Source organism: Thyridium curvatum, assembly GCF_004353045.1.
Source record: "Thyridium curvatum strain D216 chromosome Unknown NODE_29_length_410198_cov_82.451705, whole genome shotgun sequence".
In the NCBI taxonomy this organism is placed as follows: domain Eukaryota; kingdom Fungi; phylum Ascomycota; class Sordariomycetes; order Thyridiales; family Thyridiaceae; genus Thyridium; species Thyridium curvatum.
In genome coordinates, this window is record NW_022156784.1 from 37,543 (window position 1) to 52,562 (window position 15,020).

The 15,020-nt window shown below is 57.2% G+C and overlaps 4 protein-coding genes across 4 annotated transcripts; 2 read left to right on the plus strand and 2 right to left on the minus strand.

The window, feature by feature from the left end:
- Positions 1-402: 402 nt before the first annotated feature.
- E0L32_005491 (uncharacterized protein) lies at positions 403-1,490 on the minus strand (the record flags this gene model as incomplete). Its single annotated transcript, XM_031140019.1, has 4 exons — positions 403-651; positions 706-1,217; positions 1,278-1,392; positions 1,461-1,490. 4 exons carry the CDS (start codon positions 1,488-1,490, stop codon positions 403-405), a joined length of 906 nt encoding a protein of 301 aa, XP_030996006.1.
- A 3,877-nt stretch (positions 1,491-5,367) lies between these two features.
- Positions 5,368-8,352, plus strand: E0L32_005492 (uncharacterized protein; the record flags this gene model as incomplete). The annotated part of the gene is made up of 3 exons (XM_031140020.1): positions 5,368-5,764; positions 5,841-7,447; positions 7,522-8,352. The coding sequence occupies 3 exons, from the start codon at positions 5,368-5,370 to the stop codon at positions 8,350-8,352; spliced, it is 2,835 nt and encodes a 944-aa protein (XP_030996007.1).
- Positions 8,353-9,820: 1,468 nt separating this feature from the next.
- E0L32_005493 (uncharacterized protein) lies at positions 9,821-10,797 on the minus strand (the record flags this gene model as incomplete). The annotated part of the gene is made up of 2 exons (XM_031140021.1): positions 9,821-10,149; positions 10,212-10,797. The coding sequence occupies 2 exons, from the start codon at positions 10,795-10,797 to the stop codon at positions 9,821-9,823; spliced, it is 915 nt and encodes a 304-aa protein (XP_030996008.1).
- A 2,262-nt stretch (positions 10,798-13,059) lies between these two features.
- Positions 13,060-14,541, plus strand: E0L32_005494 (uncharacterized protein; the record flags this gene model as incomplete). Its single annotated transcript, XM_031140022.1, has 3 exons — positions 13,060-13,110; positions 13,275-13,827; positions 13,865-14,541. 3 exons carry the CDS (start codon positions 13,060-13,062, stop codon positions 14,539-14,541), a joined length of 1,281 nt encoding a protein of 426 aa, XP_030996009.1.
- Positions 14,542-15,020: the final 479 nt, after the last annotated feature.

Below are 15,020 nucleotides of genomic sequence, written 5' to 3' on the forward strand. Positions count from 1 at the left end.
CATACATCGTACAAATCGTCGCCCGAAATGATTCGCTCTCTAGGAGTATCAAGGGCCCCCAGAACGCCGTTCCATACCGATACAAGCCTCGTACAAGAACATCTTTCGAGGCACAGCCTCAGAAATTGTGATACACCCTCCCATAGCAAATGCAGCAGCTCTTTGTGGACACGACAAGCCACGCAGACTACTGCAGCTAAGTCAAAGAACCGGCCATGCGTCTATCGTTCTCCTGGGATTCTTTAATGACTGATGAGGTATCCTCCGCTTGCTCGATAGCTTTGCTTGGCCTGCCTTCAAAATGCAAACGTAAACTTGGTAGTAAAACAAGGGTATCGTCGAAAAGTAACAGTCAGTCATCATGATGCCGCTCTGCTTCAGTGTTTCCAAGACCGGGCCGGCCTAGGCTGGCATGTTGATGGCCTTGGGGCTTTCTTTCTTCATCTGTTCTGCCGCTGCCGCTTGGGATGGGCCGGAGTCTTTGGGCCGATGATCGGAAGGCGCCCGATCCCGAGGTCCAAGTCTTCGTCCGACCTCGTGGACCGCAGGATTGTCAATCGCTGGTTCCATGGGCGACAGCCGCCTTTCCGGCGGTGCAGGCGACCTCTCCACCGGGTCATATGCGGTGGAAGGGTAAGGCGGCAAACCGCGCTACGTTTGTCAGCCGATGATCCCAATAGCGCGCGTCCTGGGCACAATACTCACTGGCTGTGTCCTATCGGCAGAGAGAGGCCTGCTGCCTCTTCGGGAAGCGAAGTCTGACGGGCCAGGCGACGTCCGATATGCAGGTGCACTCGCAACTGCGCCGTGATCTTGTGGTGTGAAGTGCGGTACAGTGGGCGCGAGTGGTGCCGGGCTGATGGGTGCAAAACTACTCGGGGCATTTGCTCGAGCCTGTGCTTCTCTGTCGGCCTTTGAGGGCCGTCCCCGCTTCCTTCCTGTACCTGTCGGAGTCACCTGGGGGCCTTGACCGGTGGCCATTCCCGTGTAGCCGTTGTGTGGCGGTCGAGGCTGGATGCGCGTGTACGGAGCTGCGGTTGACGCAGGCTCGAGGGAGGGTGCGACAGCAGGTCTTTTGGGGCCCGGTGCGTCAAAGTCGCTGGGCGATTTGCGCTTTAGGGAGGCGTCATGCTGGGCATGGAGAAGAGGGTTGGACGGCTGGTCGACCCTGATGCCCAAGCTCCTGGCTGCCTCAACACACTGATAAATGTTGCGACCTGTATCACTCGAGAGTTAAGGAGCAGTTCTGCTTGGGCATTCTAGCGATCTGAGCTTACCACTAGGGATTTGCATGGAACACCAGTCGGGTTGAACCCCTTGCTGCTTATAGAAACCGACAATCGACTCGAGATTGATTTGGCTTGCTTTGATCATCTCGGCGACCACGAAGCGCTGGTTCACGATGTTAAAACTTGCACCTCCACACCGAGCATGCCCACGTATGCACAGACGAGACAAACCTTTTCTGCCTCACTAAATGAGTAGTCCATTGCGATGAGCCGAGAACTTCACTTGGATTCGAGCAGAAACGAGCGAGGTGAAGGATAGAGCTCCTTGTCGCGAGTGCGGATTCATCTGAGGGGTCTTCCGATGGTAAAAACACCTTCCGGCTCTGCAGACTGTGGGCAAGTGGCAATGTCGAAGTGGCCAGGCAGCGAGGCGGTTTCAACGAGAGTAAAGCTGCGGGCAAGGGATCACGCAGGGGACCTCGTCGCTGCGCTTTGGGAATGTCAGTTCTGGATCTCGCTGCGCCGACTCTCGGCTGCCACCACTGCCAGGCGATCGAAAGGATGCTCCGCCGCGGGGTTTGTCAAGAGATGGTTCCTGTGACATGGAGGCCTGGAGTGCATACAGGGCTGACCCGGGAGAACTGGACGCGCCAAACGGGTTCGGCCTGCACCTGCGGGCGCGCGTATCCTTCTCTTTTGAGAAGCTGTCAGGGGAGACCCTGGTCGCACAGATAAGGCCGGGATGTGAAAGCAGGTAGTCTAGGTACTTGGTAATGACGAGCGTGCTGAACCACGGTTCTGGTTCGGACCAGAATGGGGAGGAGAAGAATAGCTGGAGAAGATCCGAAGCGCGCAAAAAAAATAAACAAGGCGATCCGAGTTGAATTGCTCTCAAGACTCTAGAAAGTCAAGAGAGGGAGGGAAAGCCCGAGTGTAGTTGCAGTCGACTGCTCCGTAAGAGAAGGCACGAACCAACCAAGAAGACTGTTGCAGGCATGTACGAGGAGTTGGCTGTTCAAGGTTACCGGGGATATCCCAGCTGGACGAGACTTTACGCTGGTCCCCCGCCTGGCATCCGAGGACCTGTATTTGTATTGTCTGCAAGGCGGGCGAGTGTGAGCCGTTGAACTCGCTTAATCCTGAGCAAAGAGCCTCAAAGACCAGTCGCCGTCTAAATCCGTCCTTTTCGGTGTCTTTAATCAAGTGCCGCCGTTGGAGTAACTTTGGGGGAAGTCGGAGGCAGCCTGCGCGGGAGCGGCAGGGTTTGGTCCTACAAGTGCTGAGGCCACCGGTCCGTGATGTCAAAGCTCCCGGCCCCAGCGTGTTGTCGCTAATACTTGAGTCTGCAAGTCGCTTGTAACCGGCCACGAACCGCCAGGCCAGCTCGCAAGTGTTTCGTAGCACCAGCACAATGGTGAACCAAGACAACGATCAAGACAGTTTGGGGGGGCGGGTGGGAGCGGGCTCTTCGGGCTGAGTCTGCTTGCTACAAGTAGTCTTGGCCCTGCAGCCCTCCCTTGCCTCCCTGTCTTTCTGTCTGTCTCGTCTGTTTTTACAAGTCGCATGCAGGAGAGCGTCAGTCGTCAGTCCTCAGTCGGGTGAGCGAGCGAGCGAGCGGGAGTTCGAGGGTAACAGATACCAACCCTCGTCATGCCGCTAACGCTCACCAGATGACTTGCGAGATGCATGAGAAGCTCTCTCGTAATTCCCATCCCATGCAGCAACTCGCATCCGGAACTGGATCCAGATGGGGGACTCGAGCTGAGTGGCCAACCGGGCTGCATCCATTTCCCATGGCTGCATATATCAGTCTCGGACGACCAATGGGCGCGGGGCACCTGACCAACCTCTCCAGCTTTGCTTCTGATACACACCCGGAGCCCTGAACTGTGCACTCTCCCTCTGCACAATCTCCAGCTTGGCGCTTGGAAAAGTGTAAAATGCCCCGAGCGAACGCTAGACCTTTTGTCAGATGCAGATCTCACATTGGAAACCCCCAGACAGCCTTTCCGACCAGAAGTGCGGGGACTGAGGATGGATTTCTGACCTTGTGTCCTCCAGACCGGCGGCACGAATTGATTGACTTTTAGCGCTTGGCGCATCCCTCCGCAGACTTGGTGTGCGCGGGCACACACACACACACACAAAGCATACGGGCGCGGGCACACCTATCCGAGGATAAATACCCAGGACGGGCCTTGCAAGCACAAGTCGATCCGGGCCTGACACTGCTTCTGATTCTGATCTCCTTCTTTTCGAGGCCCGACGTCGAAAAGTGGGACATCAACCTGCCATCTGGCCCTCTCGCGCTCTCAGTGGCTCGAGACTCTGGAGCAGCCTGCCAATGGCATCGCGAGGTCTCTCATCCGCCATCACACAGGACGGGAGCTAAGAACTCCCCCCAGGATGGCGGTCCTCTCTGGGGGCCCATGTCCCCAAGAGCCGCATCGTGGTCGTCGATCACGGGGCCTCGTCCATGACCCGCAGCGGACGGCCGTTGATGTTGATATATGAGTCGACCGGGAAGAGTAGAAAGGAAGTCGTCTGTCTGAAAAGGTTGTCTCTGCCAACACACCAAGGCATTTTGCAAGTCGGCGGTCAATCGAGGGTGCTCGCAATCACTTTTTATAGAGGCCATGCACATCCCACCGCTCTTCCGGCTGCTTGGAATTTACTCCACCCTTGCTGCACGATGCGTTGGCAAAGTTGAAAAGCCAGGTTGGGGGGACATGGCCAGACGGCAATGCTTCTGAGACCGCACCCATGGCTGAAATGGCGGCTTCAACGATAACCAAGGGAGCAATGCCCGATCTGTGGCGAGAGGCACTTTCTTGCCAATCCGCCGCGCGCGGGGGTGCTGGTTGCATGGCGACATGCGCTCTCGATATGGTCCGTCACTCAACTACAGGACCACGTACACGTAGTCTACTGATTATTGGGCCTGGCATCGGCGACTTGTCTGTGGGGGGCATTGGAGTACGGTAAGTTCTGTACGGAGGTTCTCTCTCTATCTCGCCCTCTCTCATCCTCCAGCTCTTTACACATGTAAATACGATAGCTGGGCCATGGTATCGCGCCACTGAAACACCGTCCTGGGTGGATAGAAAGCTGTAGTGGCATCTTTACCACCAGTATCAGCATCATGGATCAAACCGGCCGGACCGGAGCAAGGAGAAGGGGCGTGCTCTATCATTGACTTCTTGGACGGGCAACAAACCTGCCTGCAGCAGACTTCATTTTCAGTTCTTTCAGCGTTGGGGGGACCTCAAGGCTGCATCGATGGGACCCATCAATGGAATGCGGTTGATTTTCACTGTAAACCTCAGCCGCCCTGGCGCTGTGAATCTGTGATACAGTGACTGGGCCCCTGGCAATCCCATCCATCCAAACCCAACGTGACGGGCCAATCACCCCAAGCTCAAACACCCCAGCACTACTGTTTAGCGATCCCCACAGCCTGGACTGTTTGTTGCACGCTACTAAGACTCCGCTACCCTCTTGGTCAAATCAAGAGCCATTGTTCCCGGCAGCCAGCTCAAATTGTCCACCACCACCACCACCACACGGACGGCCTTTCACCTCTGCCTCGCCTCGCCTTGACCATGAACCTGTGACGGCCACTTCATTGTCTCCTCGCGCAATTTTGCATCCCCGGCTCCATTGTCCACGGCCGCAAAAGCAGCATTGACGAACAACAGGCAGGCAATCGCCATTCACTGCTGGCCACCATCCATCTCGATCTATGCCCCCTCCCGTCCTCTCCCTTTAAAAGAAAAAAAAAAAACTGGCGCAAATCTCCTCGAGGGAAGAGCTGCCATGTCGCAAACCTACACGTAGCTCCGCGCGCCGCCCACTCACTTTTTAAACCTCCCGCCAACGACGCTCCGTCCGTGTCCGTCTGCTCTCTCACTTATTCTTCCCCCCTCGGACGGCACATTCCTGCTTATTGCCCGACCAAAATCCCCAGCTTCTTGTCCTTGGCAAACTTGAATCTACGCTCTCTACACCAATCCTGCTGTACGCCCTCCTGCTTGCATTCCTCTCTCCAATACCCGGCGTCTTCTCCTTTTACGTTGCGTCCTCTCCCTCTCCCTCTCCCGGATCGCCCAGGCCTGGCCTCGTGCACGTCACTAGCGCAATGGAGGATGGGGAGCGCACGACAGGCGCGGCGGGCAGTCCCAGCGTGGGCGAGAAGTCGGCCATCAACGGAAGCAGGGTGAAGAAGGAGCGTGGCAGCAGATCCCCGAGTCCGAGTGGTTCTCGACACCAATCAAGATCTTCGAGCATGTCACGAGGCGATGTCAAACCGGGCAGCGACAGTGCCTCGACTCCCGGCACAACGCCAGCGCCGAAGCTCACGCGCAAACCCTCGCAGCGGGAAGCCGGCCGCGCTGCTCCCCTCTTCGACCACCTCACCGATGTTACCGAGCAATCATGTCAGCACTTCCAGGTCATCACCGACTGTCTGTACGGTTCAAAACACATGGGCTCGTCTGAACACGATGTCCTCGATTGCGACTGTGCTGAGGAGTACCGTAAGTCAACCCTCGGTTTTGAGCAACCTTTTCCCATGTCCTCGAATGCCTGCTAACCCACCCACCTTTCTCGCAGGTGACGGCCGCAACTATGCGTGCGGAGAAGACTCTGACTGTATCAACCGAGCCACCAAAATGGAATGCGTCGATGGCGACTGTAACTGCGGGCGAGGGTGTGAGAATCAGCGCTTTCAACGCAAGCAATACGCCGACGTCTCGGTGATCAAGACAGAAAAGAAGGGGTTCGGTCTCCGAGCGAATTCGGATCTGCAAGCTAACGACTTCATTTTTGAGTACATTGGCGAGGTCATCAACGAACCGACTTTCCGGCGGCGCATGATGCAGTACGACGATGAGGGCATCAAGCACTTCTACTTCATGTCGCTGACCAAGCATGAGTTTGTCGACGCCACCAAGAAGGGCAACCTGGGCCGTTTCTGCAACCATTCGTGCAACCCCAACTGCTACGTCGACAAATGGGTTGTGGGCGAGAAGCTGCGCATGGGTATCTTTGCGGGGCGGAACATCAAGGCCGGCGAAGAGCTGGTCTTCAACTACAACGTGGACCGCTATGGCGCTGACCCCCAGCCTTGCTATTGCGGCGAGCCGAACTGTACCGGCTTCATTGGCGGCAAGACCCAGACGGAGCGTGCCACCAAGCTTCCTCTGGCGACCATCGAGGCTCTGGGTATCGACGACGGTGATAGTTGGGATACCGCGGTCGCCAAGAAGCCACGCAAGAAGAAGCCCACCGAGGACGACGAAGAGTACGTTAATAGGGTACAGCCTCGCGGCCTCGCGGAGGACGGTGTCACAAAGGTCATGGCGGCGCTCATGCAGTGCAAGGAGAAGTGGATTGCAGTCAAGCTGCTCAGCCGCATCCAGCAGGCCGACGACGAGCGCGTGCTGCATCGCGTGGTCAGGATGCACGGCTACCAAATCCTCAAGACAACCCTCACCACATTCAGGGACGACGCCAACGTCGTCCTGCAGATCCTCAATGTTCTCTACAGTTTCCCCAGAGTGACCAAGAACAAGATCTCGGATTCCAAGATCGAGACTACGATCGAGGAGCTTGCTTCGTCAGACCACGAAGACATTGCTGCCGAGTCAAAGCGCCTGCTACAGGAATGGAGCACGCTCGAGACAGCCTACCGCATCCCGCGGAAGAAGTTCGATCCCACGGCAACGCCCGTGGCCTCGTCATTTGACTCGCGACGTGGCGCAGGGCGCGAGCCCGAAGTTGTCAACAAGCCTCCCTCTCCTTTCCATAACGTGTTGATCCCCAAAGGACCGCGCAGCAACATGCCCCAGCGCAACAACAGGTTCTTCAACCAGCAGCGACCTCGGCGCTCGCAAAACTATGGCCTCCCCTCCGGGTGGTTCTCCGCCACTGATCAGTCCGGTAACACCTACTACTACACCAAGAGCGGCACCACCACCTGGCAGAGGCCTACAGCCCCCGCGGACAAGCCGGCAGCGACCAAGGGCCCCTCTCAGGCGCAACAAGATAAGGATGCTGTTCAGAACATTATCGACAGCTTGACTCGCGATCCGCCGCTGCGCAAATCGAAATCCCAGACTCAGACCCCCCAAGCTGCCGACACACCTGTTCAGGAGGCAAAGAAGGAGAAGTGGCGTTCTTACCCGATCGAGAAACAGAAAAAGATCTACGAGAACACAGTAAGCCCGACCCCCACCCTTGTTTTACTTTGGTCGACATGATGTTGTTCCTAGCTAACGCGAAATTTCAACAGCTTTTCCCCTCCATCAAGTCCATCACTGACAGGTACCGCCACAAGCTGCCGAAGGAGGAGCTGAAGCGCTTCGCAAAGGAGGTCAACAAGAAGCTGGTGGAGTCTGACTACCGCCACGACCGCGTGTCGGACCCGACGCAGGTCACGGCCAAGCAGGAGAAGAAGGTCAAGAGCTACGTCAAGGACTTCTTTGACAAGGCCGTGAAGAAGCACCAGGAGCGCGAGGGCCGCCGCGCCGAGCGCGCCGTCACGGAGGGCTCCGGCGCCCAGGCGGCCGATGCGACGACGACTATGGATCTGGACACGCCTGCCAAGGAGGGCGCGGAGGACGTGGCCATGAGCGACGACGAGAACGCCGCCTCGCCCGCGTCGTCGGACCGCAAGCGCAAGCGGGCCGACGAGAACGACGGCGAGGACGCGTCGCCCACGAGCCTGACGCCGTCCGAGGCGCCGCCGTCGGTCAAGCGCCTCAAGGAGGACGACGAGGCCGCGCCCAGCCCGCCGTCGCCTCCGCCCCCGCCGCCCGAGAGCGCTAGAGGCGCCGCCATCGCGGAGGAGCAGGAGCGCATGCGCGAGCAGGAGGAGGCGCTGATGCGGGAGAACGAGGAGGCGCAGCGCCTCGCCGACGAGGCGGAGAAGCGCGGGGAGCACAACGGGGAGCACGGCGGCGGCGGCGGCGGCGGCGATCCCGCGACCAACGGGGTGGTGGCGAAGAAGCTTGGCCGTGAGCAGCAGCACCCGGCGGCGGTCAACGGCGCGGTGGGGGCTATGGACCTCGACGAGGAGCTCGGCAGGGATCAAGTCCGCCAGCACGAGGTACTGGGGCAGTGAAAGGTCCCCCCCCCATGTTTATTCAGCCCCCTCTCCCCGTGTAGTCTTTCACAGGGGCGCCTCTTTCTTTCTTAAATAGGGTCTTTTTCCAACATCCCGATACGTTCTTTGTTCCTCGCCCCACCAACGAGCAGCGGTAGGACGGAGGGAATGCACGCACGAGAAACAAGCACTGTTTCTTCGACGAGGGTTGCTCCCCCGGGGGTTGGGGAGGTGGGGGCTGTATTTGTATTATAAGGCCAGATGAGGGAGGAAGAAGGGCCAGGGCAGGCGGAGAGGATTGACAACACAAAAGTCTATGATATTTGATCTCTTGTCCGCTCACCAGAGGAGGAAAGACAAGTGGAGGGACGGCGACGAGATGGGAGAGGGGGAGGGGTTTGCCTATCCATTCTACCTACGGTCGTGGCATTGGGTTGCATCACAAGTTGCGATCGGTCGGGGCTTTTTGATGGAAGGAGGAAAGCCAAGAGGGAGAGGCCAGGAGGAGGAGGGGAAAGGAGTGTGTTGACCCGTCCGTCCGTCCATCTGCATTATCAGGGAACTTTCTCTTTTCTTTTCTTGTTTTTTCTCTCTCTCTCAAATGAAGGAAATCAGCGGAACTGTCATACTCTGAAAGTCCTGAGGAGTTGCGAAGGCCGTTGCTACACGTTTCTCCTTGCCTATGCCACGCTGTGCATGAGGTTTTTCTGGTTCGAGGCGGCAACCGTCCGTCGGCGTGCTGTCCGTCTGTGTGTGGTCCCGCCCGTCCGTGTTTGAGGGGGGAAGACTGGACCCCGTGGCTTTAGGGGGGAACAAAGGGAGGCCAGGGTGGAAGGGCTCCGGAGAATTTAGGGGGAACACGCGCTGGAACTCGGGATCGGACCCGAACTTCCATTTTTCCTTATCACTTCTTTTTTGAGATACCCCCCACATGTGTGTGTGACGTGCAGCACTGAGTGCACCTGCACAAGACACGCAAAGTATATCTAGTCTCTAATCATCACGAGATCATGCAAGATACAATCAATGGCAAAAGAATCTTGTTGGTATAACGTTTGTGAGTGTATCGACCACTGGAAGTCGAGTTTATCTCTGGGAATCAATAGCCGCTCAAAAAAAACGAAAAGAGATTATGACCCTGTGTTCGATATCCGTTCCTGAAACCCAACGCCCAAATGCAACCCTGGAATTCATCGGTGTATGAAAAAAGTCTCCCGGTCGTCAGAAGTGGCCACGAGTAGCATCACGGTGAGTGAGCCCTCCGAACTCATTATGACCAGGGATATCGAAGAGAAGAATACAAAGCGCGATGCGATGGCCTTGCTGTGCAGCTCTACTATGAGCTCCACTCGGGGAACAGAATAAAGCAGTGAACCAGCATGGAGGAGCCATCTGCCCGGCCAAGACGCCCTCAAATGGGGCTTGGAGCGTTGGGGCTTGGATGGAAGAAAGCGTACGGAATTACGAACGCCGGCACTGCGTGCTCCTAGCTGCTAGTGGCTGGTTCCTGCTTCTCGGCCGGCGGTTGCAGTCCCGCATTCTGCGCGACCCGCTTCCAAGTCTCGAGTTCTCGGTACAGACGCTCGACCTCGCCCTTGAGCTTCTCGTTGGAGGCGCTCAGCTCGGCAATGGCTTGCTCAGTGAGTAGCTTCTCCAAGGTCCACTTCTCGATGTTCTGAGTCTCATTCTCCTTGAGTTGAGTGATGAAGGCGACGGCGCGCTGGAGGATAGAGCCCTTGTTCTTCTCGCAACCGGGCACGATCTTGGCCAGCTCGTTGATCCCCTCGTTGATCGTCTCACGGCGCCGGCGCTCGACTGAGGAATTTCCAAGTTAGATCCCTGATCAAACCCTTGATACATAGGGGAGGTCAACATACCTTCTTTGTGGTTATCCTTGCGCATCTTGTGCCATTCCTCAGAACCCACAGCGGGCTTAGCGTTCTGGGGAGGGGGAACATATCGCTGCTCTTGGCGAAGGCCATTGGCGTCCGGCTGAGGGGGCTGGGCGGTGGTCATGGGAAGACCGTCGGTGTGGTGACCTACATCGGCACCGTTGAAGGCGTCCTGATGATGGTGAGCATGGTGCTCAGCCTCGCCCAGTGCCTGGGCTGCAAAGGTCTCCTCGGTCGTCGGGGGAACATGCAGCGTAGGGTACATGGAGCCCAAGGCAGCAGCGGCAGTGCTGGAGGCATTGGCTGGATCAGAAGCATCGGAGTGCTCGGCAGTGGCTTGCTGAAGAGCACTGAAGTCAGGCAGTTGTGAGGCATCAAGCGGGTTGTCCATGAAGGCTGCAGCGGCAGCCGCGGTGTCGGCGGGGTTGGCCATGGTAGCAGTAGGTGCTCCGCGCTTTATCCTCCTCGAGTCGGGTGATGCAGACTCTGAACTCCGCTTCCTCTTGTGACCTGGACTCTCTGGCAGGTCGACGTGGAGATCAGTCTGGTCAGCGGTAACAGTTTCGGCCATAGCGAAGACAGTTTGCCGCAGGAGCTGATGAACCAGTGGCTGGCAAAGTCTTTGATTTGCTGCTTTCTGGCCAAATTGGCTTCAGGCTTGAATGAACTGGTTCTATGGAGTAAGGTCTAGTTAGCAGATGTAGTGGCGCAATGTCAATGCATGATGCAGTCAACCAGAACGATTCTGTTTATTCCACACAATGCAATAGACCGTACAGAGGTGTGAAGATGATGCAACTCTGCTGGTATAGAGGTCTGAGACAGTGAAGGACAAGTGAGGTGAAGCTGATGACTTTTTAGAGTGGATAATCATCTGAGGGACCGCTTGGTCAGGACAGATAGATGCCGTCCAAGCCCTCAAGTCGTTCGGCTTGGTCCCTTGACAGATCCATGGTCTGTTCCCTTTGTGGCAATCGCACTTGAGAAATCTGCTCATATTGATGATATCTGATGCGCTTATTGCAAGTGTTTCGCAGTCTTGCTCTGTGTGTAAGAAGTGCACATCCAAGCTGTGGATGATTGCACAACACGCGGCAAGATGCAGAACCTGTTGATGACTGGGTACAAATTCTTCTTGAATGTTGCATGCACTGCTGTGCACTGCAGATGCAAGGAAGCCAAGACAAGACGACAAGACAACCAACATTGGTGGCTCTTGGTAAATGGTAACACGTACCTTTTTTCCGGACCCTTTGGGTTTGGGCGCGACTGGGAACCCGTGATTTCAGTTCAGGTGATCTGGCAGATCATGTGCCGGGGAGCGTGCTCCTTCGTTTGGTGAAATAACGTGATGTGCCGACTGGAGGGTCTGCACGTGTTGATAGCAACGCGTGATCTCGAAATCTAAATCGCGTCCGACTTTGACCCAGGTCAAAAAAAAAAAGATCCACCTCAAATAATCGAGGACATTGAAGTCGGTTGAAATTACTCGATGGCCGGGTTCTTGATATTTGATAAAAAGGCGTCGGCTTGGCCTTTGTCAGCGGGCGCACGGCGGGAGTGCAGCTTTGAGGGAGAAAGGGAGAGAGACAAGGGAAAGTCAGGTGAGCGGCGACCACGTGAAGGGAATATATAGCTGAGCGTGTCCCCCTCCCTCAGATTGCGAGAGTGGGTGGGCTGCCTGACCAATCAGAGGCCCCACATGGCCCCGGCCCCCACCCCTGGCAGCGCAGGTCGTGACTGCCATGTCCAGAACTGGCGAGGCAGCAGGACGCACAGACCAAAACCACCTCAGCGCTGGACTGGGCTATTGGTGGCTTTCGAGTCGCTGGCTGGCTCTCTCCCCCCATCACTCTCTCCCTCCACAGCGCCACTTGGACCGTTGTCCAGTACCAGCAGGAAGCAGCAGAGGATGTGAGACAAGGCATGCCAACCAACCTTGCAACCTTGCATTCTCCCAGCTCGATACGGGAACTGGAGGAGGGTACCCATCAAGGAGCAGGAAGGGGAGGGGATGAAGCGCGGGGCGGTGCCTGCAGAGGGGAGAGTGAGAGTACCTAGTGAAGGGGACCTTTATCCTCTCATATTGGGTTCTCCTCCTCCTCCTCCTTTCGTTGAGATCCATTTGATTCAGTGGTATGAGACTCGGCTCGGTACCCGGAAGGAAACCGAAGAGTTCCCGATTCTGGACATCTCTGTGCCTTGACTTGCATTGCGCTCTTCGCAGTGTCCTTGTCAACGACCTGTAAGGTACCTAGGTAGCTAGAGAGGTAGGGCGTCTCACTCCCACTGCCTGCTACTTCGTACCTGTGAAATCAATGTCCCAGCCCACTGCCATGATATCCCGGCGGCAGCTGTTGTTCCAGGCCGGAACAAGAACACCGCGTAGGACATACATGTACCAGGCTTGATCTGAAAATAGGTTGTCACCTGCTGCTGCTGTCGTTGCACACACCAGAGTCCTCAGTCTGATGTACGTGACAAGCGTGACCTATCCGATGTGTCCGTGTATTGTAGGTAGTGTGTTAGTGGGGGATTGCAGCAGGAGTGGAACCAACCATCCGGCACTCTCCTCAATGTTCAAGGTTGCTTCACAGTCGGAAACACTGGGCTGCAAGCTCGTGGGGCACCCGCACCGCACCTTGAACTCCTTGTCGCCAAACCCCTGCCGTGGAGCTAACTTCCTAGCGCCCCCGTCCTACCCTGTCGTCCCTGTGGACCTGACATCGATTGATTGTCAAACGGTCACTCCCAGCTCAACACTTTTTAACTTCCTCCCAGTAACAACAGACACCATTCCTGCTGAATAACACTTGAAGCCGAAGCAACCAGAATGGCTGACCATGAAACGGCCAAGCTGGACAAATCCAGCCATCTCCTGCTGGTAAGTTGGCACTCTCGTCCGAGGTCGGATTGCTGCTCTCTCGGGCAACGCTCCTCCAAACAGAGCTCCGGAGCAGCTGCGATATTCATGGACATATCCTGGGTCCAGCTGCTTTTTTTCTTTCTCCTTGACCAGCCGTTGACTAATGCTGTATTGCTTGCTAGGACCAACCTCTCCTACGCCTACCCTACGAGCTCCTGCGCAAGAACTTCCGCTCCGCCCACTTTGTCGTGGAGCGAGATTCTCAACAGGTCCGCAACCTGCTCCGCGACACCGCCTCCGCCTCTCTCGACGGCCGCGCCACCCCGGACGATGTGCTGAAGAACCTCGACATCGCGCTCAACCGCCTGCGCGCCACTAGGAAGAAGCTGGCCGCGTGTGCCGCCGAGGAGGCCCGCCTCTACCGCCAGGTCGACGCCCGGCTGGCCCACCTCTCCGAGCTGGCCTCGATGCACACCGTCGACGACGTCAAGTACGAGGCGTGGTCCCGCCGCCGGCTCGACCGCCTCGTCGTCGACTACCTCCTGCGGCACGGCTACAACGCCAGCGCGACGGCCCTGGCCGACGAGAAGAACATGCGGGATCTGGTGGAGATCGAGACCTTCGTCCAGATGAGCCGCATACAAGAGGCCCTGCGCAACGGGAGCGTGACAGAGGCACTCGCGTGGTGCAATGATAACAAGAAAGAGCTACGGAAGCTAGAAGTGAGTGCTCGTGGTCCGTGGCCATCCCAGCTTCTTTTACTAACGCCCAGGCATCAAGAGCAAACTCGAGTTCATGCTTCGCTACCAGCAGTACATCGAGCTGGTCCGCACCCAGTCCATGCCCAAGCTCATCGAGGCCATCAACCACGCCCGCAAGTACTTCACCCCCGTCCGCGACACCTTCCCCAAGGAGGTCAACCAGGCCGCCGGCCTCCTCGCCATCCCGCCCCCCGACAGCCACGAGGCCGCCCACCACTACCACCGCCGCCAGGAGCTCGACGCCGCCTACGAGGACCTCTGGAGCCCGGACCGCTGGGTCATGCTCGCCGACCTCTTCACCCAGACGCACAACCAGCTCCTGGCCCTGCCCTCGTCGCCGCTGCTGCACATCGCCCTGTCGTCGGGCCTGTCGGCCCTCAAGACGCCCGCCTGCCACTCGGCCGGCAGCAAGCAGCTGTCCGACAGCCACGCCAGCAGCCTCGCCGCCAGCGTCTGCCCCATCTGCTCCGAGGAGCTCAACCGCCTCGCGCGCAGCGTGCCCTACGCCCACCACTCCAAGAGCCACGTCGAGCACGACCTCGTCCTGCTGCCCAACGGCCGCGTCTACGGCCGCGCCCGCCTCGAGGAGTACGCGCGCAAGGCCGGGCTCGCCGCCGTCGAGGTCAAGGACCTGCGCACGGGGGAGGTCTTTGCCGTGTCCAAGCTCAAGAAAGTGTTTATCACGTAGTTCTCCTTCCTTTTTCTCAGTACCCTTGCAGGGTGTCGGGAACTATGGGGGTCAAGGGGGTAGGGGGGTGTTCCTTGTGTGTGTGGTGATGATGATGATGATGAAGGGAATAGGCCGTACGGAAAGAGAGAGCTCCTTCTTACGATGGGTGTCAGCGTTTTGAGCATTTTTTTTTTCAGTCAGTTTATCACACCCCTCAGGCGATGGCCTCTGCTAGCATGGTCAACGGAGTCTTCTGGTTTGTTTCTTCTTTTAAGGAATTGCTCTTCGGAAAAGGGGGGGGTATCGGATGGGAGCTCTCTAGGTGTTATCAACAGGGCCATGATTACTACCTACCTACCACAACTCAATACAGTGTACGTTATATGACAGAGTGTATTGAAGGGCTCGACGGCAATGGCCCGCAGCGATATTCCAAAGCCATCATAGATGCATTATTTCCAGTCAACGTGAGCATTGAAGAAGTGTCCAATTTTGAT